We start from the raw sequence: 27,808 nt of genomic DNA, 5'->3' as shown, positions 1-27,808 counted from the left end.
GTGGATTAACAGAATAAAGCACGGTTAATATCTCATACAAATTTAGTTAAGAATGTTTGAATCTTGCACATGCATTACATCCTTGTCTTATTATACTTTAAGAAAAGACAGAAAACAGGCATAAAATATTAAAAATTAGACATTTGTTGTTACAATGTATATTACAGACATATATAGAATGTATAATGAATTTGAAAAATCTGTAATTAAGTAAGATTTAAGAAGCAATTATGTTATTTTGTTATAGTCGACGCATTTTCAACTGAGACGTCAGGCAATAAATGTCACTGCATGAGTGTTGCCGTGATTTCCTGGATAAGGACTTAAGGAAAACTAGAAGAGAGAGAAGAGAGACTTCAAGAGATCAAGCACCAGTTCTGATAATTAAACTACAGGAAGATAAAACAGGACATTACGATCTATGATATAGTATAGTTTCTCTATGATTACGTCGAAACAAAGATTTTATTCCAATTAATACTAAACATAATTCACCTCTCCATAAGACTGGTAAGTGCGAGCGAGACACAGATAAATATCATTTATAACCCGAAACTTCAGTTCATAATGCTTCGACTAAGGAAGCCAACCCAAGTTATTGGAAACGTTAATCCAGATTCCATCCAACTAATGATGAACGAATGCCTTACCCATCCTTACTCGCTACTTTCTTAAGGACGTAACCGCCGCCCTCGGACGCCGGTAACTTGTCGAAGAACTTTCTAGTTTTGTGTGCCTGAAATATTAATTCAACCGTTAATCACTAGCTTCTAGTACGGGGCCGTACATTATCATTAAGTTGTGTAGACAAACTTCAGTGTTACCATATAAAAATATCGAAAGAGACTCTGTTAAATAAAGTAATACCGTCTACTAAAGTAGTGACCAATAAGTGTAACTCACTATAAGAAAACATCCAAGGCTAATGTTTTTCATACGTAAAATAAACCAGGAACATTCATTAATGGAAATTAAATTCAATATTCAAACGGTTCGAGATTAAAGGATTCGCTTTTAAGCAAAAAAAAACAAGTCATAAAGAGATGAACAAACAGAGATGAATAAGCTTAGAGCTATGAAACATTTGTATATTTATGCCACACGTTTTTATCCTATCACATAGAGACAGAACTTTAATTAAAACGCAATAATACCGATTTGTTTTTGATAAGAGGAATTATCTAATCACAAAAATAAAAATATCAAAACATCGTTAACGAATATCGCTTTCGTAAACAATTAGACATAGATTAATGAGCTAGAAACTACAACTAAATAAATAATAATAATCTTCAGTTAACGGATAATTTAACAAGTGGGTAAGGTTTTGTGAAACGAACCAACAATAATTATAGAGCGTAGTGATCAAGTGAACAATATCAATAACTAATAACGAAACACTAAACTAGGTCAGACAACCACAATAACACAATAAGGGCCAATTAAACGGTGTTTAGACAGTCCCAACTTTGACAATTAACATAAATAATCAACTGTTACTCGATCGTGTGGAACATCTTGTATAGAAATAGTCTTGATACTTTGAAATAGATATTTACGATACGATTTTAGAATAGTTATTTACAGAATAAATATTTTTTTCCATTACACATTAACTTGTTTAATCTTAGAACTTTCTATTAATTTTTTTTTTATATTTTGAATATTTTATGTAGTATTTCGATTTACCTACTTTCAGAATATTGAGCTAACTTATACGCAATGATGTTGTAGTGAGGTTGTTGTGGGCTGTATGGAAAGACTTGTTTGAAAAAAAGATGGGACATTGACATGATAATATAACTAAATTACTTATAATATTTTATAATAATACGAGTGTTGGATGTGCACATAAACAATCTATTGGAGTTTAGACGTGATGACCTTAAGGTTGGACGCTGAAGCCACTAAACCAATACTGCTTATTAAATTAGGTTTAAATTTACCTTTTAAGTCTAAAAAGACTGTTTTCCTAGTAATGGAAACTATACCTGATCCAACAAATGATCCGGCGGCATTCCAAGAACTTCGACAATCTTGTTCATCTGGTCCAGCTCGTTGGCGCCACTGAACAGTGGTTCTCCCGTGTGCATCTCCACCAATATACAGCCAAGGGACCACATATCTATGGCCAGGTCGTAGGGGATGCCCAACAACACTTCCGGCGACCGGTAGAATCTCGATTGGATGTATTGGTATATCTGTAAATAATTAATTGTTTATGGTATCTGGTAACGTATGGTACCTTGGCATCGATTCCAAATTTTGGCTTTTGGAATCATGGCCCAAACTTCAGAGAAATGTATGAAGTATAATATTAGAAAATAAATATCTTAGCACTTTCAAGATAAACCTCTGAAATTGTATCTCATATATATTCATTCTAATACGTTAATTAAGTTTATAATTGCCCTTGATTCAACTGTATCATAAATTGATAACGATTGCATAACAAATATCGTCTTATCGTAGGCCGTTATCATTTTGGTAAAACCACTTTAAACCGGATCTTTTTGTTACTTTGTTTGAGTGTGGTATTTAAACGCCAAATGATGCAATATTAGTTAACATTATTTATGTAAATACAATTCACTTGTTTTAATTTCAAATCGTTTTTTTAGTCTGTGACAATCAACATTACTGTTGAAATTAATATTAAAATTGACAATTTAGTCATTTGATTTTAATTATCACATAATTATGATTCGGGCATGACTGTTTTTGTCTAAAGAGCCTTTAAAATCCAAAAAAAATAAAAATCATAGATAAACTATTGTAAATAAGTACCGTCGTGGTATACAAGGTCGCAAAATTACCCTTCAACAGCATTGTTGCCAACACAATAAATTCTGTGTTGCTACGTCATTATGGATATATAATCTTGATACTTTATAAAATGTCATGCGTTTATAACGCTAATACACTACCACTGCACGTGTTGCTCAGATTTCATTGAGAATGTCTCGGGTTATCACAAACTGCGCGTCAACCGCTTTGTCTAAACCGACCGAGGAATAATTCTCACTGTTTATATAAACAATACAATTATAGCTTGATTCTCGAGCAATTAATTTGCGACTAATTAGAGTACATTTTGTGATTTCCTCGTTTATGCTTGATTAATGTCGTGTCGACATGGACGCTCGTTTAAATTAAATGAGTTTCGTGGGAATGACTTTAAATAGTTTTTTTTATGAAATTCTTCGCATGCATTAAATTTTATTTAAAACATTAATCAGCGGCCCCACAACCTTTTTAGGTCTGGGCCTCAGATTTCTCTGTCTGTTAAATTTGTCAATCTAATAGGCAAGTAGGTGATCAGCCTCCTGTGAGACACGCCGTCGACTTTTTGGGTCTAAGGCAAGCCGGTTTCCTCACGATGTTTTCCTTCACCGTTCGAGCTAATGTTAAATGCGTACATAGAAAGTCCATTGCTGCACAGCAGGGGATCGAACCTACAACCTCAGGGAAGAAAGTCGCACGCTGAAGCTACTAGACCAACACTGCTCTGCTTAATTTTTATTCAATTATTTTAATATTTAAAGAACTTTACTTCTCATAACAAAAAAATGTATTTTATTTACATGAGAAACTTAATATGTATGTATATGAACGAGATACACGTAGCCATCAGCCGTCATTAGTCTACTAGAATCTTTTAGAAGATGGCTCTACGACAGTTTCTACTACTAACTATAGTAATTAAAACTCACCCTTTGGCCTAGTTGACACGAGCTACCAAAGTCCACAATCTTGATGGCCGACCTTTTGGGATTGCACAACAAAATGTTCTCCGGCTTAAGATCACAGTGAATTATATTAAGTTCTGAAACAAAAAATATTGAATTATCTTTAAAAATCACTATAATAAACAGTACGATCAAATTCTTATATATTTGTTCTGTTTTTATTGCAATATTTTCTCGGTATCTGTATGGATATTATTAGTGTGAATTAAACATATACATTTCAATATAAGTCTTAAAAAAAATTTACCAGGTTGACTAAGGAACAATAACGCGGTGCAGAGCTGCTGCGCGAACTTGCGCGTGAGATTGAGCGAGACTCCACGGAAGTTGGTGTTTCGCAGCAGATCGTACAAGTTGTACGAGAGCAGCTCGAACACGAGGCACAGGTGGTTCCGCCACATGAAGTGACGCTTCAGTTTCACTGAAAATATTAAAGACAATATATTAAATCTTATCATAAAGCCTATGTTTATTCGCCGCTACCACTGGGCGTTTTATTGGTATCGTTAAATGCTATTAACAATCTTTCAATTAAAAAGCTAGGTTTCTCTCACAGCGAGTACTTGCTTTCGAAACTCACGCGCATAGCCCTAAGATCAAGTGTACGGTTTTAGGAGACAAAATTATTATTTCAGTTTTAAAAGCGTAGAAGATCCATCGATTAATTAGCTGAATGACCTTAATTTTATGACAATAATTAGCTTCTCTAAACAGTTCTATAATCAGTATGTATAGTGCGTAATACGTGGACAACAAAACACCGCCACTGCGTAGTATTTAAATTTGTTGTAGAAGATGTAGACTGTTGCTACGCGCGTAGACCATTACACAACAAATAAAATGTCCACTTAAAATGTATACAGAAAATAACCTTTACGAGTCACACGCACATTAATAAACATGATTCACGAATTGGTCCAAACGCTTTATCGAGTCTTATTAATATTGCGACATGAGGAAAATCCGGTACATGGCTCTAATTGACTTTAACTTTTTGATCCCTTTAGTTTACCTCAAAGACACGACAGACCTCAAAACAACTAAATGGGATTTACCAATCCCGATTACAAGCTTAATTAAGAGGAATACGTATTACATTTACTACGACGCATGTAATTAGCCATACATTCGAATATAATCACGAAATTAATATTTGTTCAATTTAAAGTTGTATGACAAGTTCGTAAGTCAAGTTGTTTACAATTTTTATAATAATGAAAAACATATGTATGGAAGCATACCAGGGACAAGCGCGGATACAAAAGATCTAACTATCAAGAAGATTTAACTATAGAAAAGAATTGTCAAATGAGTTTAAGAAAACGTATAACCGCTAATAGACATAACACAGTATGCCTACTTCGAAACGTTTGGACATCTGCCTAAAATTTTTACTAAGTATTTTAGGTAAACTTTTATCAAGCTATGAGAGACTGAATAAGTTGTTTAGATTTAATATAACATACCTATATAATACTTGTTTTCAGCGTCTGCTCTGTTCATCATTTCTAGTAACTTGACTTCTATTTGTGCCTGGTTTAGGAAAGGTTTCTTATTCTTAATAATTTTTATCGCTACTTGGCACTGCTCCTCGTGGTCGTAGGCTTTCACAACCTGAAATTCATTTAAATATCATTTAATTATAGTAATATGTGTAGTTGAAAAATATGTTTTTTTTTTTTTTCGGGTATTTGCAATCAGCCGCAAAGCTAGGAGCGAATCTGTTTTGTGGTGCTTTCATGTGGAATGGTTTCCCATTGGCAGCATCTACTCATCTGCTGCCTGGAGATGCCTGCTATCTTCTAGCTCTAGCATATGTTGACGTTTTCAGGTTTAAAAACATGTGGATAGTAATTGAATCTCATACAAATGGTAGTTCGGACAGACACAAACCAGGAATATGTAATTTGTATTTATTGTCAAAAAGTATTAGTTTATTTATACAACTAAGAATACCATTTATAATCATTTATCATTTTCCCTTTATTAACGGTTATAGGAATAGATAGTATAAAAATTGATCATGTACACTAATTATATAAATATCGATTTTTAGATTTAAAGGCCAATGAACTATAAACTTCTTCAATATAAACGCTTGTTTGTCGAATAGATATTTAATATTGATAAATTTTGGTGGCATATATATCATGTTTAACTCTTGGATAAACATAATAAAACTAGTTGTTCGAACTTAATAAACCCCCAGACTTTAAATATAAATAAAACTATAATAATTTGAAAAAAATATTAACTTAATTTATAAATATATATTTATATGATTTTGGATACTTTCATGAGCGTTTTCTAGCTAAAAACAAATACTAAATAACATCGGTTTCCTGGTTAAAGGAACAGGTTCATATATAAGTATAATGCTAGTATAATTAACACGACAATTTTTTTTTAAACACATACCTGTCCAAAGGAGCCCTTGCCGATAGGTGATGAGATCTCGTATCGGTCGAGGAACTTCTCACCCTGCTTGATGATGTAATCGTGGTTATCATCATCATACCCGTCATTGTACAGCTTCCGCTCTTTCTTGTGCGAGCCATCGTCACCGAGGTACTGCTGCGCTCTCCGCTTCTTCTTCGCATAGTATACCTGAAACAATTTATACAACAAATTAATAATTCAATCCAGGGAAGGCAATAAAAATAACACGTGAACAGCAAATCTAAAATGACAACATAACAATGACAGAGGCAGTCATGACCCACGGAGAATGAAGTCAAAAGCCGTACACAATGTAAAGTTAAATCTAGATTTAGATAATATTACGGTGAAAAGCCGGTGTTCCTTACAAAATTTACTAAAAAACCTTGATAAAAAACATAATTGAATTATTTGTTCTTAAGATATTGCTGGTTAACTTCTATAGAGAAAAACAAAAAGTAAATGAGTAAAGACAGACAGATACCTCATTTTTCCCGAATACAGATTTATTGTTTCCCAGTTTTTATTTGACAGTTGCCCCGGTGAAACAATAACGGGACATTGGAATAATTTGGCTTATTTGTAGGGATGTGGAAAGTACGTTTCGAAAAGCCAATTTGATAATCTTTTGTAAATATTCCAAAACGTCAAGCCATTGACAAGAATAAAAAAATATAACATAACCAGTATTTGTTAAAAATTATAATAAGGTTTTACAATTTAATTTAAGAAAATAAACATTTCCTGCCGAAACATGATAGACACAATTTTTTTTTATCGCCATCTCGTATTGATACAGGAACTTGCATTTTTGCCTTATTTGGAATGGATGTTCAATGATTACGCTAAGATTGGCGTTACAAAACAACTTTTATTTTATTTTTTACGTTATTTTCCTTTTTTTGACTATTATTATTGTTTCTGTGTGTGTGATTCGTTAGTAATAAATGTCATGTCTGTCTGTATTTTAAGTTTCTATAAAAATTCACGTACGTACGTATACGTATTATATTTTCATACAACGTATGCCTAACAAAAAAATCTTGATTAAACAAACAAAAGAAAATTATCATAATGGACACCACACGGACTATTATTCATAATGTTTTGACGCTTACAACGATTGACAATGATAAAGTTTTACCCAAATCTTACAAAATTACATTTCCCTTTTACCGAGCATACGTAAGTCGAAATAAACAACTGCGTATTATAATACTTATAAATAGTTACAAAAGAAAATATTAGGCAACTATAAATTACCTTCCATCATTTCAACAGTAATTTCATGGACGTAATCACGTCGTTACCAACTATTTATAACAGTGATTGCATCATCAAACGAAGACAGCTGTGAGAAAAAAGTAAAAAGCGGCTAATCACGGCTACTAGACACATCAATGCATCTGGTACTGCTTATAGGGATGGGTGGGGAGCGCGGGAATTTCGGCCATTGACCCAAATATGCGGTTGACATTGATCGACGACACTCGATACGCATAAAACATTCATACACACGACGCATGGATTCGGGGACTAGGCGGTTCATTGCTACCAGTTTTTATGCGGCACCAGCGCGTCTCAACATCGTAATGACTCACCGTGTTCTCACTAATGTGAACGCCCCGTCCAAATCTAACATTTTAATTCCCTATTCGATCGAAAGTTAGACGCGTCACAGTCGCGTCACATGACCTAGAATGGCATTCACCACCGTTACGTAAACGTGGCGGACAATATCGGCCACTGCATGGCATTCACGGCGGAAGTGTCGCATATCGGCGGGGCAATCCGTTAACCTAAATATCTGATTCCGACCTACATATACATAATGCTTATGTTCAGACAACGGTATTGCGGCGAGCGATCGCGCGGCTAAAATCATCCATACGTGCGTCAATGTGAATAAGTAAATCCTTGCGGATGTTTGATTGAAGGGTTGGATAAACTGACTCTAAGGTCAGCGTGAGGTGCATCATATACGGCGTATTCGGCGGCGGCGACGGCGTGCAGGCCAGTGACCGCGGCACGTGGTGGCTCGAGATGAGCGCGTTGGGCCGGGGAGAGACGGCGCGCGGCGGCTGTCATTGATTTTCCCCGCCCCCGCCCCGCTGTCCGCCCGCCGCCGCCCCACGCAGCCGCCCTCCCCGCCGCGTCTCACCCACTTCCAGCGCCCGATAACGAGGTTAACGGGCGACGTGAGCGTCTCCTAAACTTTAATTATACCCGTACACCCGACGTGCATGTTTAACCGGGCCTCTATTCAACGTTTTGTTTGCAGCGCACCTGATATCCTGATCCACTATACGGTTAACTATCTAATGAACGTCGCAGCGGCTCCGTGAGCGCAACTTGCCGCGGACTCCTATTCAAATCCGCTAACTGCGTCTCGAGGTAAGCGTGCGACTAGGTAAACTTCGTGAATTTATTATAAACATTTGCTATTGAGCTGCCACTCTCTTTACCTTGTTACTCGAAGGATGGTAATGCATTAATTAATAGGTAGCAGAAACATTGAGCACACGTTGACGTTGGATCTTAAGCAATATTTACTTGGTGGGAAAACAAGTTCCTCCAATAGACGAGTTCAAAAATATAGAGGTCATTGAACAGACACCGGTAGCGACTGCGAAAATTTATACTTATTTAATGCTTTTACATTTATAGCAAAACAAATAAGTGTAAGGCTAAGTCACAGGAACACTCTTAATAAGTATACGTATCCTACGAAACATGCATAACATGCAAATTTAAAATAATCTATTTCGAGTATAAAAATGTTAAAGAATATAATTAATATATTAACTACAACTACAACACAAATTATATTGATTGGAACTGAAGATGTAAGGTAATCCGAATACAAAGGTGCCCCGGCGATACGGTCAGGTTGACACTCTATGGTTGGAAGGTTGAGCCTGTTTTAGTTTTTAGTGGGTAGGGTTTATTAAGTCTGGAGTCCCACATAATCCCTGCTGGTGTAAAATACCGTAGGGATATGCATAAAAGCATTTCCTGACGAAAATAAAAGGAAGATTGAGGCTAACAGATCCGCAGAACATAATACCGTAACTTTTTCTATTTTTCCACACCAAAATGACTATTGTATGAGAACGAAGCAACAGCCTTATATCAGGATGAAGATGTCTGTGGTCCCTATCTTCTTATATTAAAGAAATATTATTCATTTACAATTCAAAAATTTAGTAGGTAGTAATCGCAACATACGAATCAATATATCAATAGATACCGAATGGGAGCACCAATAAAATTGTTTTGCTCCATTTGCAGCGTTGACAGTCTATTAAGGGTCGTGTGAACCGTATGATTTAAGAACTTCATCAAACTCCAGTTTCTAACGGTTAAGTACACAAAAAGTTATCTTGATTAAATTATGTTCCACTGTAGTTTCGACTGTAAAAATATAAGTGTAACTAAGAAAAATCACAATATTTTTTTCCGATTCTTTGTAAAAAAATTACCAAATTAAACCTGATAACATTTGAAATAATAGTTGCTACGTTTTAATTAAACATCATATCAAGTTTATATACTGGTAAAAGTATTCAAAGTAAAGAAAAAAACATATGGTACTATTAATTATAAATTGTGAGAGGAAAGCAACGACAATCAAGAAAAAGAGAAACTCATATGGACTTCAACTCTTGTTAGAAGGATTTTGAAACAAATAGATATCAAATTACACATTCAACCTTTTGAGTCTTACATTCACACTTGAAAAAAATATCAAGCAGACGTGACTAATTAAGACGTGGTTTAATTTTTAAATGGGTCAAGCGCAGGCCACTCGAGCGTAAGGCGCCAATGAATAAGGCTCTTCATTGACATTTAATTTACCTATAAAGAATATCGATTAGGCTAGCCAGTCTCGTAACCCTAGTACGCGATTTATATTATATCAATATAATTTTTAATACAGCATTAACAAGTCTGTATAAAGTATGCAAGTAAATATTTTGCATCAAAGCGAGGGTGTATTGTTTTTGTCAGGCCTCAATAACTGTCTACGTATCGGTGCATTACACTCTCTTGTGTAGTGCATTTCATGCGGCATAACGTCATCGTGACATCATCGAAGCCGGTGACGCAACGCTTGAATCATTGCGATCAATCAGTGGGCGAGCGAGCACTTACTATCCAGCGATGATTAAAAATGCATATAGTGTACACACGTTGCATATTTGTTTTAGTTTAATGGGTCTATGACGATGTGCCCGGCACAAAAAACGGCAAAAAAACGAACGATCGGGTCGCAACAGGAATCCCCAAAAAGCAAACACGACGGACGCGCTAATTAATTTTTCATAGCCACATCGCCGAAGCCGATTTCGGCGCGTCGCGTCAATCAAGCCGCACCGTTGTCTCCGGAGTCATCCGTAGCATCAATTAATGTTCCGGAACTGCGCAAGTTTATATCATTAACACCATAAAAAGACAGTTATTGCGAGAAAATTTGCGCAATCAATTAGGAGTTTTTAAGAGGGTGTGGGGGGGGTGGATGCGTGCAGAGTGCAGTGTGCAGCGGTGGCGAGGGGGCCCGGCGCGCGCATCTGTGTGCATTCGGCATATTTACCCCGATAGTGGGCGGGCGGGTTCACTGACCCGACCCAATGCAAGGCCCGTACGTACGTAGGCTGCGACGCACACGCCGGGCCTCGTTTCATTAGTGCCACCGCGCCGCACACCCATGCAAAAAGCTAACACTGTGCGTCAAGTGGGCACGCACGCTTTTTAATCATCCACATCATCATCCAAAGGTTTAGATTAGCCGCCGCAGGAATGCCATCTCTGATTTCACTGAAACTATTAACTGACGCGTCCTATGCTTTCGTCCGTAGGAAACTTATCGATCTATGTTTATTTCCAACTGTACTCCAGGTAGGCGTTATAATATTTATAACACAACTAAAATTAGCTATTACAGTCGAGAATTGTATATTGTAGTAAGGTATCGTTATCAGACAGCGACGATATCGGATATATCAAGAGGCAGCGTATGCACATATAATTACATATCAAGGCGTATGCGGTAAATGCACACGGGAGTCATAATTATACCGCGGCATTCATAAATCCGGTGATTAAGGCAGACAGACACATTCACGTAAGTATAACCGAGCTGTATGTACTTATGCAAAACCACCCTTGCACCGGGCCAATGGACGGATGCAACGCCATACCTACCCCAAGCTTTCCCCTCGTTGAGGCAGGTCAGTGTAGACGCTTTTCGAGGGCATTTTCATAATAATTGTAAATACAAAAATACAATCAGACAACAGTATACATAGCGCATGTTTATTTACGATGTTTACGTTCGCGAGTTATTTCATAAAATGTCGATGAACGACGCTAGTTGTGTAGGCGTCTCATTCAAATTACGTTACTAATAATACAACTATATCATAATTAATAAAGATGTTGCAGTATTCAACCTAAAGCGACAGGTGCAGCATTTATATTTAAAAGAACTCTCTAAATACTTCAACCATTACATACTCAGTGCAACTTTCACGTTACACTTTAACGAGTCAAGTACTAACTGTACCCTAAAAGCCATTAAGACGCTGTCCAATACCTATCCATTTACAACAATTTACAATAGCAAAGCACGCGATCACCAGCAATCATTCCAACGTATCGACGCATAATCGCACAGAATATTCTAAAGGCTTACCAATGAAAGTGGCGTATTGTGGTGCAATAAATCATTCGGCGAGTGCAATTTAAACGACTTGAGTCCAATAATAACGGCTTTCGGGAAGCGAGATCACTGAAAGCGACAAACAGCATGACTAATGTCTGAATGTGTAGACGATAAATTCAAATCAAAAGTGAGCTTTGCCCTCCGTGTTTGGGCTTCCAATGCTTTTGTAAGTTAGGTATGCGTTTTATTGAGCGACTACGTACTAATTTGAACGACACACACACTTCAGACTGAAGGCAAGTCGCGATGCTCTTGTATAATTTTAGTTTGTTTGCACATACTACTACGTATTTATTAATTTCACTCACCATCTCTTGACGTCACGTCTTGTTATTAATACGTTTTTAACGCCTATTTAGGAACATATTAACTACTTGAAATTCCTTTACTAACTACACTTGGTGGTAACATAACGTTGATACATTAAACCTATATAAAGGATAATATCACATTACTAAGTTTAAATATCCTGGTAGCGGATTGTGTAGGTAGTTGCAACGAGCGCGGCCCGATTGAAACTTTGAACAATACGGCAATGTTTTTAGAACTACAACAATGCAAAGCCAGACATCGGACACATTCAATCGAACAAAACTTATACGATTAGACGCAGATTGTAACTTACAAATTGACTCGATCCTAAATATTTTCCTTATATTTTGAATGATTTGAGAAACGTGAATCTTGTTCCTATTAAGTTTTTTTTTCACTCTTAAAAATACTAGATTATGATTACTATAATTAATTTAAAAATAATAAACATGTATCAAATGAACAAAACAGTCATAATCTATATTAAACAAAGTTTTATAATTTAAATAAATTGTACAACAGTTTTTAGTTATTATATAAAAGACACTAAGTTTTTTTTCTCAAAACATAAAAACCATTACTACTGAAATATAAGAAATACCTAAAAAGGCAACAATAACCTTTCGTATGACCATATACAGTGGTATCATTCGCATTCCCTCGTCAAACAAAAAGCTTGGGAATTTCGACAAACGGCCGTTTACGCATAATAATATCACCAATATAATATATAACATAAAAGCTCTTTTCTATACACCACAGGATTCCTGTCTGACGTACGCCCGTAGAACGACGAATACGTAAACTCAAACATCCACTGTAATAGCATAGTAAAGATACTTATATGGACAAATTAAGTCATCCGTAAGGTTTCGAACTAAAGGGACTACACGAACAGTATTCGTGCAGTCTAAACAAATGGCATTGAATTGACGTTTATACGCAATTTTCGCGCACAAAACGTAACCGTTGATCAAAGCCGCGAAAATATTTTCGAAACATGAGGGATGCAGCTTCATTGGCAAATAAAATCGATACTATTCATTATACTGATCACTAAAAGACCTGGCGCAGACGAGATGTTTTTATACTAAATTTTCACGCTGTGTTTATACAACTCTTAGCTAATGATGAGAATTTATGTATGGTGTCTAGTACTTAATATTTTAAGTAGTATTCATTGGTAATTTGACGTTTGTTGTTTTGTTGCAATGTGATATATTAAAATGTATTTTATTATGCAGTAAAGAAATTACTTTATGTGGATAAATATTATATTATTCATAAGATTACATTTATTTATAATAAAATATTTCAATAGGTATACTATATTGAAGCGTCAACTGGCAAAATCAAGACAAAATCGGAATTTTAATTAGTTATACAGAGCCCGAGCTGGAGGCGGAAGCGATTGACCAAGGAGCGCAACCACAGACGTACAGCCGCATTCGCCACTTGGATGCTAAACAAGCAACCAAGTCAAAACTTCTTTGAGTTCCAGCACGATCGGAGACTTCAAACTAATAATTAAATCAGTCGGCATGCACGGCTCATCGAGCCAGCCGCACGTAACAGGGTTCCCATTAAAAATCATACGCGTTCAAAAACCTCGCCCCCTGTGCCGCCACTTAAAAAGTTTGACCTCGCAATTACTAAAATTGGTTTGATTTACCATTTTAATTGTAACAAAAAGCTTATTTTTTCCAACGGCGTGGCCGAGGGCCGTTGCAATCTCGACCGAGTGACTTTCGGCCGCAGGGTTCATTAGGGATCGGCAGGGCGCCGCGACGCATAGGTGGTCTGTTAGAATTTTGAGCTGTGGCGTCATGTCGTTAAGGCGTAGTTTCTGTCGGAGGTGTCCGTAGGCGCGAGAGGAGAGCACTCGAGGTCGGATGCTGAGAGCGGGCGCGTGGGGTGACGCCGGAGGATGGGACAAAATCGATATCGTCGGGAGTCGGGCGGCGCGCGACGTCTTGCCGAGTTGGCGCTGCGCCCCCGCCCCGCTGCTCAATGGGAGCGCGCATCAGCTCTGCCGGCTCGGCCGACACAACAGCGGCGGTCGACCGGGCCCCAACACAATACCGGATTACCCGCGATAACCGAACGCTCATCAATCCAATCTTCAATTCAATCTATTCCCTGGTTGTTTTAGCATTTCTTTGAGAAGTGCGTGAATTTCGTCGAAATTGACAGACGCATCTGTTCTGGACGAGAATCATGACTAGTGTTTTCTAGAATAAAATTTAGAATATAATGAAATTCACATTCACGGGCAGCCTTATCGCTACCAGGAAAACTGGTCGAAAACAAATTTAAAATTACCAAGCTTCACTTAACATTAGATTTATATATGAATCTTCTTTATTACAATTTGCTGACTGAGGAAGTTGTATAATTTCGTAAAATAAAATAAAAAAAATGTCCTTTCTTAGCCAGAGCCGACCTAATTCCAACAGTTATGAGTACATTCGACAGTTGTAATAACAATGTGATGACAAGCAGATGGGTACACATGGCAAGGCTCATATTGATGAAAAACATTTCAATTAGACAAAATAGATGAGATTCGATAACAGTATTTTGACGCTGATTTATAAATCAAAAGATAAGTTTATAAAGAATTAGATAATATTCTTCAATTAGAAAATCTTAGTTGTATATATATATAAATCCGACATAAGTTGTCCTGTACATGTCTTACATACAAAAAATATATATATTTAATAATGTATCACATTCTCGATTCCCTTCGAAATTCTTTTATGTGTATACCAGCTGGTTATATGCGGGGCAGATTTGTGAATCCAGGGCGCCACCCAAACAAACGCATACAAAAAGAAATACTTAAATCGGTCCAGCCGTTTAAGAGTTCAGTGACATACACACGAACAGTAGGATTATATATGTAAGGAAGATATGAAAAGATTATTATGTGTTTTGCAATTGCATAGTTTATTCAACTTTATTTCAGAAATATGTTTTAACGGCTTGTGAACCGCACAGCACTATTATTTGCGACCGGCGTCGAGGGGCGGCATTAACCTGAAACTAAAGCACTACCTACTTCCTCGTTACGACGCGATTTTTCCGATTCAGACATTTAGATTGTAGATAGTTAGAATATACCTTCAATTAACTTACAAAAACGAGATTCTGAAACGTATGGTCTATCTATATTTCAGATTGAATAACTTTTGGTCGAGTTTTATAAGTCAGGATATAAATTAAACATGTACTTTTAGTTTTAAAGGACATGTTTCATTTATAAGTGAAATTGTCGCAGGATTTTTTTGCATAAACTCACGACACGCCTCAATCAATAACGTACAAGAAAATATAATACAATAAAACCATATCCTTCCAATTCGACATCTTGTTAATAATTAATATAATAAAATATATTCACATACAACATTGCGTCTCATGGATTGAAAAGGCTACGCGGCTGAAAGAGGCGGAGATGTGGGGCGGCCTTAACCTGGATCATCGTAAGCTAAGATCTTGACATTTCTCATTCACGAGACCGTCTACAATTTCGTATTTACTAGTAATCAGAATTACTTATTACACACACGAAAAGACTCTCTTCAATAACCCTTTAATATAAATAGAACAAAAGAATAAAACATCAAAACGTACGAATAGATAAAAGACAGTGAAGAATGTTAAAAATTCCCTTACCGTAACAGGAAATTAAATATTTAATTAACAAAATATTGCGCAAAGCATTCTCACTAACGTTCTATCAATTAATTAGAGTTAAAAATTCTTTCATCACCATAACTTCAATATCAAACATATATTATCAGTTACACAATGTAAAAAAAAACGTGTTTGAGGCTCAACCGATCGGTTTCTAGATATCAAATAATTGTTGAATTCTTTTTTAAATTAAAAGTTTATTTTCTTCTTTCACTATCGGCCAAAGGCATTTTATATGCATATATTAGCAACAATCGCATCTGTGTATTGACTTTATAATATTTTAAAAGGCCGGCAACGCACTCGCGACCCTCGCACTTTCTGGTATTGAGAGTGTCCATGGCGGCGGTATCACAGATGAGCCTCATATTTTCCTTTCAGTTATATGACGTAATTCAAATATCCTCATCTTTTTTATATATACAGTTTTACTACCAAAAATAGGAATGAGACACTGAAAGTGTCACAATTGACAATATACAATATTTATGTTACAAGAGGCTCACCTGATGATAAGTGATACCGCCGCCCATGGACACTCACACTGCCAGAAGGCTCGCATGTACTCTTCGTTGAATACGGTCACGCGGAAGAAGCTGAATTTGTGTAAGTCTTACGAGATATCACAAAAGGCGCGAAAAAATTCAAAATTCGTATTGATGCGACATCACCGCGGCACACCTGCCGCTCTCCCCATTTCCACGATAAAAAAAACCCTGGAGACTTACCACGCGGAGCCACGACCAAGAGCTGGTTTAATATAATAAAGGTACACGTTACGTACGTGCTAAACAGTGGTAAGTGAAAAAAAAACTACACAACAATTGAGCGTCTTTTCCTTGTACAATATACATACTGCAAATAGTGTTATTGAACACATTTTCTATTAAACATAATTTTTTAGTAAATTAGATTAGTTTTACATTTCTTATTAGTCCTACGTGAGACTAGATCGTAATGTTGTATTGTCTTTGTGCAGACAAATTATAAACAAATAATTAAAGAAATGAATTAACGTAACGTATACCGTGAGTAAGAATACCGTACTACAAATCTCGGTCTTAATGAATGTGAGAAAATATTGTAATGATGAATGTATCAACAGGTGTATATGTGTCAGCAGTGAGTAACTCATAAGGAAAATGTATGATAAAAATATCTAATTAGATATATATGTTGCCTTGTTTAGTTTTATCTTTAAGATTTAATTTGAGGGTACTAGCCGTGTACAATTTAACAGAATCAGCTAAGCTTACTTCCATACTTGTATAATATTTTAAACATTTATAAGACCACACTAAACAAAACTGAACTATTATATTTATTTACACTTGCAAGTATACAGTACAATTAAAATAATTAAATAAAAAAGAAGGCCAACTGGCGGCCTTATCGCCTTCGGGCGATCTCTTTGAAAAATAAATAAAAACCGTGCATAATACATGAAATTGCTTAGACAAAACAAAGCAATTAGGATTTTGTTAGCATTTAGCCAAAACAGTTCCCAAAGTAAACAAAGGTTTAAAACTAAACAACATATATACTTGTGTATATATATATATATATATATATATATTAGGAAATTTCTTAGTGTATGTATATATGTTTGTAGAAAATAAGGTCCTGCACCACAGTCAGTTATATTGGGAATTTTTTATTAAAAAAAACAACTAAACAACACGTCCTTTCTGATATACCCGAACTTGTTAGCATAAAAAATATTTATTAGAACATTGTCTAGGAAAAACACTGATTATGCGCAGAAGAACGCCGTGAACGTAAAGTAATAAAAATGTACACATACACATCTGTTTCGTATAGAATCTCTCACAATCAATCTATCACATCTGTGATAATCTTTATTTCTTCACCCAATACTGTAACTAGACACGAAAATTCTATAAAATTTTGTGGGCATACGTTCCTATAAGACTATGACTACTACAAGACTACCGTCTACTATACAAAAGCCCTTAAATTTTCCTACGATCTAAATGATTACGAAATAAATAATTTATTTATATATCTGTACCCTCAATGTAATCACAGACGCACATTATGTGTAAATTAATAACACGACCACAATAACATACATGCTACAATTAAATCAACAATTATTTTACACAACAAAAAACCCTTTATTGTTTATAATAACTGCTGTGGATTTTTAAATCAATATTTTCTGTACTTTAATGAGAGGGAAAATGTATGTAATAATGGAAATACGTTACAACATACCATAGAAAGGGCTCTAAGGGAACGCCATCGAAGTGCATCGGACAGAGTCCTGAGCAGGGCTCCAGTGGACGACTCCCCCTTGCGAACCATTATTTCACGCACGGCCGGTGGGTCACTGGACTTAGCACGCTACAACCAAATGCATATACACGTGGCATAGAGCAACCGTAATAAACGACCGCGTGGACGCGACTGACATTATCTACTTACTTCTTAGACTCAGGCACATATATAATATTCTGATAAACCCGTACGTGGGTATCGCTGTTTTGGTTGACGCGCGTTCCCAATGTCTGAACCGCCGCGTCAACAGCCAGGAATTCTGACGCCTATAAATATCACCTCCTCTAATTGCCAACAATAGAGAGCTCCTAACAAATGAAGCGAAATAGACAAACAAAACAAAGGAAGGAAATTGGTCAACATATATAGAATCGAAGCGATTATCAAGCGGAGCCTGCTAAATAAACAACATATATTTTTATTGTATTTAAAAATAGAAATCTGCCCTTGAAGTACTTCTGGTATCGCAAAGGCCGTGCGGCTTTCGTTATGAACTAAAAACACTTGCGACTAATCACTAACATCATCGTACATTATTTCCCCCGGCCTCTACAATTAAACATGGGAAACTGTTCGATGCAAATCAGATGTTTACGATTCACAAATAATTACCCATCCATTCTCACATCACTTTTTTTACTAATTAATCTCGTGAGAATTCCAATGTGGGATGGGATCATTGCGAATAGAAACATCCAATGTCTTATTCTCATTTCGTAACCTAACTAATGCAACATTGTCAGCTGAACGCATACCTTTAAAGCAAAACAATAATAAGAATGTCTAGAAGGTTATCAGACGGTTAATTACCATTCTGCTATGATGGAAATGTACTTTGTTTTTTTTGCACTTTTTATCGCTATGTGTACTCGACTGTGTCCCGTATTGCGATTAGCTTTCGCTCTGTTGTTCTATGCAGTTTATAATTAGCCTGTGGCAAGAGTCCAGGTCGATCACTCGACTAACGGACCCCACACTATATCAGGTACGGTCATTGACAGGGATTCTTTCCGGAATCGTGTTTGTTCCACTTTTAAGAATTTTAATTCGGTAATATAATCACAAATTTTTCGATGTTGAGTATTTATATTGAATTTTTCAACTATAATTCAATTGCTATCGGCAGTTATATTTTTGCCTTGAATCAGTATTAATAAAAACAAATAGATATATAGCAATTAAAAATAATTATAAGACGGCACGTGTAGTCTGTTACAGCTCGACAAGTCGACGTCATGGTTACGTAAATGTAAATAATATTTATTTCCTATATAATGTTTTAATGAAGTATAGAAAAGTATAACAATTGACGAGTGAATATACAGCGGCCTGAATCATTTATATGAAACTCATGTTATAATAGGCTAACTAACAATTCGAATGAACTTTCCACCGCTGCCTCGAGGCGGGGGCAACTATTTGACATTGCATGTATGGCGAGAGATATTAATCTTGGTATTAAATTAAAGTTAGGCGAATATCAAAGCCGAAACACAAACGCGTCTCGCTATGTTGACAGCAACAAACGTCTGAAGCGATTCCGGGAATTCGGGACCTCGGAATATTTGTGGAGAATTTAGTTCCGACTATCGAGCCTCTTGTTGCCACCCAGATAAGACGTTAATATACATAAGTATTCCCTTTGAAAATTAAAACATGATACGAAACGTATAGTTACGCCTGGTTCTACCTCATGCGTAGGCGTGGAGGAATTATATTCGTTCCCTTAATCCAGATACTGCCTTTTAATGTACATAGGTTAGTATATAATAGTGAACGGTATCTAACAAATTTACTTGGCTTTTACACTTATTATTATAAAATCCGAATGTAAAGCTTGAAGTACGCGAAAGTACTTAGAGCGAAGAAATGCTTTAAAATCTCGATACTGCATTATGCAACGTAAGAAAAGAATTGAATCTCAAGAAACTGGCCTATAGAAAAAACTTCTTACAAGCAAATAGTTAGTGCGTAGTTTCCCCATTGTCCCCAGTCTCATTTGGCCCACCGCGTTGGCCGTCTAGAAGCATCCCAACGATCCGCAGATAGAGCACGCATTTAAAGAGAATTTCATTTCAAACGGTCCAGATTAAATGGAATTCAATTTTCATTGCGACCGCCTCGATTAGGTGTCATTTGCGCTCACCTTCTCGATAATACGATAATTTATTGTGAAGCGTTTGCCTGCAAATTAGTTTAATTTCCCATTGATATTGAATGCAGTTGCTGGTTGGAATAAAAAAACTTTACTTTGTACCTACCTTATATTACCAACATTATGCTTGGCAGATAACTTAATCAAAAACACCTAATGCCTTGGCTGGTATACCTATGTACGGTGTGCTTTAAATAATAATAATTAAATGTTATTTACTATATAATAATAAGTCTATCTACTGTGTCAATGCAATGTAAGAGTTGAAGGGAGTGCCTTCGTCTGGCTCTACTATTGGGGCGTAACTCCGCCGATTGGGGATTTCCTAAATCATGAGCCAAATGTACAACCTTATTAGAATAGAAAAAAAAACATAAGACGAAAAAGATTCGAAAACAACACCTGCCACCATGAGAAATGCACCGAAAACGACATAGAAAAGGCTGTCAGAGGCATGTAATCGAATGTAAGAGCGACGCGCCTAAACCAAGCGGGCAATCATTACCGAGCCATTTATTCGGCAAATTGCCTCCATCGATACCCACAAGCGGTTCCGACACGACGCGACGAATAATTCCCATTATTTTCTTGATTTTCCAGCGCGCCACCGACGCCTGACCCTCGACTGTTATAGCATTTAATACAACATTTGACGTGGAAGATATTCCAAATGTTTTATACACCAGAATTATTTATATTTTAATTTACGTTAAAGAACATGAATAAATATTAGGTGATAAATTTGATTAAAAAAATCAATAACTAATTTGGAGTCTTAAATACCAGTTCGGTATCAATGAACAAAAAAACGCGGTGAGGGACCATTGTCTGGTAGAACAATGGTTAAATCTCAGAAATGGTCCCATCGTTTCGCACAATCACCGATCCCATGATGCAAAGATGACCTAAAAATCCATCCAAATCCAATAAATTGTCAGAGCGATACTGCAAAATTCCAGTCATACCAATAGACTCAATGGTACACAAATTGGTCCCCTTAGTTATACAAATGTTTTAATATTATACAATGTAACCAGATGATGTAAAAATCTGAACGTTGGACGTGAACTGAACTTGTGTGAGAATACCTTGTTCAAGAGTTTTGTTTGATATCAATTAGAAAGAGTTTTTTGTGAATGTACACACATTCATTACATTAGATTGAATATCTTCTATATTTTGCATCCTCTACCGCATCCATGGAGAGTTTTCAGAGGAGTTGTTCGGATTATTACGAAATTGCACCCGTATCACCTCGACGTCTACAGCATCACAACTGTGCTTTTTCTAAGGCATTTTCAGCCATGCACCATCACTATTTGGAACCAGCTGCCCACTAAAGTATTTTCGAACCAATACGACTTAGGGTCCTTAAAGAAAAGAGTGTCCCTGAGCGCGGTATCACTTAGCAGTCTATATCAGGTGAGACTGTGGCCTGTTTGGCCCCTGTTCTTAAAAAAATATCAATATCAAGTTTAATATATATATATGTGTGTGTGTGTGTAAAAAATATATAGCGTTAAATTTATAATGACCTAAACCAGGTACACGGATTTTCCCATTGAAATAACAATCAAAGGCATCCATCCAATTTCAATTTATAATTCCCTCATTTAGGTGCAACATATTATCACAGAATGAATAATAACGTAACTATGTAAGGTATCATCTTACACGTGCCGATTGCATATAATAAAAGAATTATGTAAAAATTACACATACTGCATGAACCAAGGCTTCGAGGAAAATTAACGATGTAATATTCTTCTAGGAAACAAGCCAGTTGGTCAACAACACAATATGTATTACCCATTTTGCATATGACGTAAATACGCTGAATGCAACTTTTAAATTCGGAATCTCATATTTAAATTAACGTGATACGATAAACTCTTCAGTTGTTTATTTACTGGTTGGATTTCTAAAACTTAATCTTGACTCTAGTTAAGATCAATGAATACGACGAACGAAACAATAAAAAAAAACTGCGATTAACAACTGACGACGTAATCTCTATACATAGTGCGAAGACAAATGTTTTTTTAATTAGACAGAATATCAAAAGTAAAAATCTATAACCCAATTTTATGATCCTCAAACGAAACCGGGTTATAATTAATAAACTAAATAGTTGGCTAGGCAACCGACAAAGCCAATAATAGGAGCGTCGCGCCGCGAATACGCACCGCTTGATCTGATAAAGGCGTCTGAATGTCAACGCACCGGTCACCTTGGTTCACGATCGGTGAAATTTTGAAATGATACAAACTAATTAGACATCGTGTAACCGATAATTATAAATACTTTGGTAATATTAACTTTGGTAATATTCGTTAGTTTGTTAGTAAGGCTTAGTTTTACCAGTGCATATTAGTAATGTTATTAATATGTTTTACAAATGTAGATCTCCTTTTGCTTTTTGTTTGGTCTACCGACATAAAAGTATAAAAATTTTAATCGTGAGACAGGAATCCCGCGAATTGAATCGTATACACTTTACATAGTATAGAATAAGTCCACAATCAGAATAAGATCGGTATGTTTATTAATCATTCCAAATCCATAAAACAAATAAAATCTGAGCCCTGCGCGTAACACACCTGTCAATACGTTTATATCCTCCTCGAGTCATGGACTATGGAAGACATACTTGTGTAGATAAGTTACGTTATCAACAAAGTCTACTTTTATGGTCTTTATTCGACAGGTTAATAAAAACGCAATATAACATTGTTTTAACATTGTATAAGGAACTTAGCCGTAAGCCGCAAATGCAGAAAGATATTCAATATATAAATTATTTCAAAGTAAATAAGATAAACAGAGAATATTGAAACATGTTGCATTACTATTACATCACTCATACAACGAGTGTATCTACGTTATAAAAATTTACAAATACAATTTTTACGATGGACTGATATTTTATCAGTTTCTGTGTATTTAATAGGATGTGAGTTTCTTCTTGTACAATGCTAGTTAATCTTTTCTTTTCATTTTCAATCACTTTCAAAAACACTCAGTTTATTGTTTGCTGCGCTTGTATTATCCTAATAATTTAGGTTTTTCTTTTAGCCGGCTGTCTCATCTTAGTTTTTTTTTGTACATTTTAAAAATAATTTGAATTTAGTTTCTTGTTACATATATACATAGGAATGATCTAGGAAGAATATAACATTAAGAATGTAAGTTCAAGAATATATTTACGTTAGCAACAGACTACATGAAACGAGTTGCATTATTACATTGTTTAAACAGTATATAATGTATAAATAGAAAATGTTCATTACAAACAAGTCAAGGGTATGAGTGACATGTAATCCTGCTCTCGCAACAGTGCAACACAGGTGCCAAGGGGCTGCTCCAATTTTCCACAGATCGATGTCAAGCAGAAATAGAAATCAACGCTCGCAATCTATTACACAAGTTCGGAGTAAACATTATTAATCAGTTTCGTGGACTGTAGCAGTAGATCTGCAGTATCAAAAACATTTTCTCATCAATACCTATTACATAAAGCTTGGACCGGGAACAGTAAAAACCGTTTTGAAAACTAGCCGTAAAAGCGTAGTAGATGGAATTTCATTAATTCGCGGTAACACAGATATACAACTAAATAATCAATATCTATTACGATACATAGCATTTAAGCTATGTTTAGAAGTATCTTTGATTAATGCTCATTTCATCATCCGTAACATCTGGAACGAACGAGTAATTTCAAAAACCTAATGGGTTTAGGCATAATACATCAACTCGATAACATTACATGTCTGTAGACTAGTAACTACGATTATGATCGCATTTCCATACAATACAGACATCCTAATGCAAAACTATCGTTCCAGCGCTCGAGGCATTGGATCCGAAAACATTTTCCAAGTTTCCATTGGTGGTATTGAGGACCGAAAAAGTGCAAAGGGGTGGAAGTTTGTAACGCGTATACTGTTAGCGAACTGCACTAACGATTGTGAGCAGTCGGGTCTCGAGTGCAACCAAACTTTGTCGCTAGCTTCCCATCCTGTCTCGACGCCAGGCTTTATATTTAATTATTAATATATACTTTTTTATGTAATAGGCAGCTCGAAGGAAAACGGGCATGAAGGCGCATCTGATTTTAAGTAATACGACCATAGATATTTACATCGCCAGAGGTATTGCGAGTGAATTGCCGGCCTTTTAAGAATTGGTACGCTCTTTTATTGAAGGAGCTGAAGTCGAATTGTTTCGGAAATACTTCAGTGGGCAGCTGGTTTCACATGTGGTGGTACGCGGCAAAAACTACTTTAATAAACGCTCAGTTGTGGAACGACGCCTTGTCGCCCAGGGGAAGATGGAAGGCACTAGACCGCGTGGAAGGTCACCCACGCGTTGGACTGACCAGATCAAGTCTGCCGTAGGAGGTACACTCAATGAGTGTAGCAGGATGACCACTTATAGGCAACGATGGCGAAACGTCGTGAAGCGCATCACATCTGCCCCTTTGATTACCACTACTACATAGCGATCACGACCGCTCTGTCAAGAGTGTGAGACGACCGATGATGAAACATGTTTATTGTGAAGCTGTATAAATTATATTCTTCAATCCGAGCAAAACCCACAGAAAATAAGTAACTTAATTTTAATTATCTAATATTTCATATACCAAGACGCATCAACCATTTGCATGAAGTAAAAATAATGACACGACATCCGTACGGCGCCACTACGCTTATAGCTCGATTAATTTTTAACTAAAAATAACTCATTCAAAACGCGGTCACCGAATAAAAATACGACAAAGGAAGAGGTGATGTAACGCATTATTTTGTGTGTGCCATTAATATAGCGGTTTGTTTAAGAGTCTCACACTTCCGGCGCAATTAACTTATGTCAACCGCTTTTTGATATAAATTGTTCCATTATAGATAGAAAGTCGTTCCCCCGAATAGGAGAGCACAATTCTCTTGGCAACTTAGATGTTTTTTTTTTTTAGTAACAGGAGGCAAACAGGCAGGAGGCCCATCAGATCCATATTCATCCGCCCATCGAGACACACATTTCTAGAAGGCTCGCGAGTGCGTTGCCGGCCTTTTAAATGTGTATACAACATGTATACATATCATAATAATAAAACCCGTTCATTTCCGATACAAATGTTAAATATGCAGTTTAGATTTGTTATATATTCATTCATATCTTTTTTTACCCTTGCTATCCTAATATCCTAACTTCATTCATTGATCGGAAAAACTTCTCCAGCTTTTTCCAAATACCTCTATTCGTGGCATTCTTTCTCCATCCGCTTCTATATCTTCTATCCATCTTTCTTTCTTCTTCCCCCAACTTGCTTCTTTCCGTATAGTTGTCTTTAAAGTCTACCATTTATCTATGCATCTTGCTATATACCCCGCCCATTAACAGTTTCTGTTTAAAGGTTAGTTAGTCGATCAAACTTCTGTTTTTCGTCTTATTTTTTCTCTTTTTACTTTATATATTTTTACATATAGCATAGAACTAAATAAAGCCGACTATGTTTATTGGGAAATCGAATAATTAACAAAGGAACAAGAAGACAAATACTTAAATAAACAAAATCGGTTCATGTCTGTACCGTGAGTCGCGCGCAACTGGACCGTCACGGTGCGGCGCCGGCCAATGCGCCCGCGCCGCCCCTACAATCGATTTGTAATTCAAATGTCGAACCAGTAAACAAATAGTAATCACGATATTATTTACCTTTTAATAAACTCGACGTTTAACTCACAATACCGTCACGGTACGAATACATTTATACTTTCTATATACTTATGTATTTAATGTATTGTTAAGTTAACCATTGTATCAAGTCGTCAAACCTGTCGTGCACTGCTGTAATCCGCTGAAAACCCATCATATTTACATGGACATTTAATACAGTTTAATCGAATTTCTATTCACGCGATATGCATTGACAAAAAGCTCTATTTACATAGCTTTCCGTATACATTACCGTGTATTAGATGCGAGTGCGATTAGCCAACACACCTACACACTCCGCGATACCAAAGGCCATCAAATAGATCGGGAAACGAGATACCACATAGAAGGGGGACCTATTGGCATTAACGATATTGACCAAACCGTCAATTTTAAACGAATATACATGACGTCACGCCACATTCCTATTTCGCTGATTGATGCCTTCGGATACATGACGGCCGCTTTCATGCTCCATTACAAAACGTGTAATAAAAAATGTTGGCAATATATTATGCACCGGAATCAACGTAGTGAGCACTGCTTTAACAAAAAACTAACGCTACGCTATATGAAGCGTATGGAAAGAACACGAGACTGGTATTAGAACAAAAACAACTGAACTGGCATGTAGGCTAAAACGGAAGTGGGCCGGACACGTCGCAAGAGCTAAAGACAATCGGTGAAGTGAAAGAGTCCTATATTGGGATCCACGCGATAGGATGAAATCGCGAGGACCCCCCTGGCGGCGTTGGTTCGACGACCTGGTGCAGCTGGCCGGAGGCATATGGACCAGGCAAGCTCAAGCAAGGGAACTTTGAAAGGGGTTGGCGGAGTCCTATGCCCAATCAAGGTGTTCTAAAAAGAGTTAACAATTTGTTTTATATTATTTAATAGTAACTTTTAGGAATGGGACGCTTTATTATTATTAATATATAATATTGGGAAACACTCTATCCTACTACAGAGCTCTGTGGTAGAAATTCCACAGAACAGAGAGCGATGGAAGTCGTTTTCTTTCGACATTTTGGGAAATACTAAATAATTTTGATCTAATTATAATATTACCCAGACGAGAACAATATGTAACACAGTCAATATTTTAACAAAACTCAACCTTTAAATACATAATTGACAGCTTATAGCGTTTCATTGAAACATCAATCACAGTTACTGTCTAAACACGCGTAAAGAAAACAAACGCAACTAAAAATCCTTTCACTAATGACGTGTGTAACTTTGTATATAACGATTAAAAGTGAAATGAATATATCTAGACCTTTTGTGTATATATTAAAAATAATGAAGTTCAAGCGCACTACTGTTTAAAACACTAAAGACTGGCCTAAAAGAAATAGCTTTTAACTCTCATCCGTTGACATATCTGTTCCTAAATAAACGTTCACGATTTAGTCAAACAAAAAATGAATTCATTCGTATATAGAAAGTATACAATACCATTACTTTAGCGTAATCTTTAAGACATCTTGGTTAATAGGCGTAATGTGTTTTTGACCTATATTGTTCGTACGTTTCTCGATATGTTCGATCTATATTGTGCCATCAATCTTCCTAGATAACGCTCGGTGTCGGTTCCTTGACCGGATTGAAATATCCGCACGGGCCACATGCCCAAACCGAAATAAACTAAAGTAAATCAGTAGCAGTAAGAATGGGTACAAAATAGCGCCTACATATATCTCG

General features: G+C 36.3%; 1 protein-coding gene across 6 annotated transcripts in view; it reads right to left on the bottom strand.

Annotated features, from left to right (window-relative positions):
* The window catches only part of LOC123716549 (serine/threonine-protein kinase minibrain), a 95,784-nt gene that overhangs the window by 6,185 nt on the left and 61,791 nt on the right, over nt 1-27,808 (bottom strand). For 5 of the 6 annotated variants that reach the window (XR_006754577.1, XM_045672351.1, XM_045672358.1 and 2 more), the window contains exons 4-9: nt 6,168-6,356; nt 5,216-5,363; nt 3,997-4,170; nt 3,714-3,826; nt 1,992-2,201; nt 651-736 (exon numbers count right to left, since the gene is read on the bottom strand). Coding sequence is in view for 5 of the 6 variants with exons in the window: in XM_045672351.1 (XP_045528307.1) it covers nt 651-736; nt 1,992-2,201; nt 3,714-3,826; nt 3,997-4,170; nt 5,216-5,363; nt 6,168-6,356 (920 nt within the window). In the remaining variant the exon portion in view is untranslated. Of the gene's footprint in view, nt 1-650; nt 737-1,991; nt 2,202-3,713; nt 3,827-3,996; nt 4,171-5,215; nt 5,364-6,167; nt 6,357-18,165; nt 18,366-27,808 lie in introns of those variants that run through there. The other variant, XM_045672385.1, reaches the window with a different exon arrangement.

The sequence above is a fragment of the Pieris brassicae genome, chromosome 1 (genome assembly GCF_905147105.1).
Source record: "Pieris brassicae chromosome 1, ilPieBrab1.1, whole genome shotgun sequence".
Lineage (NCBI taxonomy): Eukaryota > Metazoa > Arthropoda > Insecta > Lepidoptera > Pieridae > Pieris > Pieris brassicae.
The sequence above is the reverse complement of the archived record's forward strand: the minus strand, read 5'-3'. Positions and strand labels throughout refer to the sequence as shown.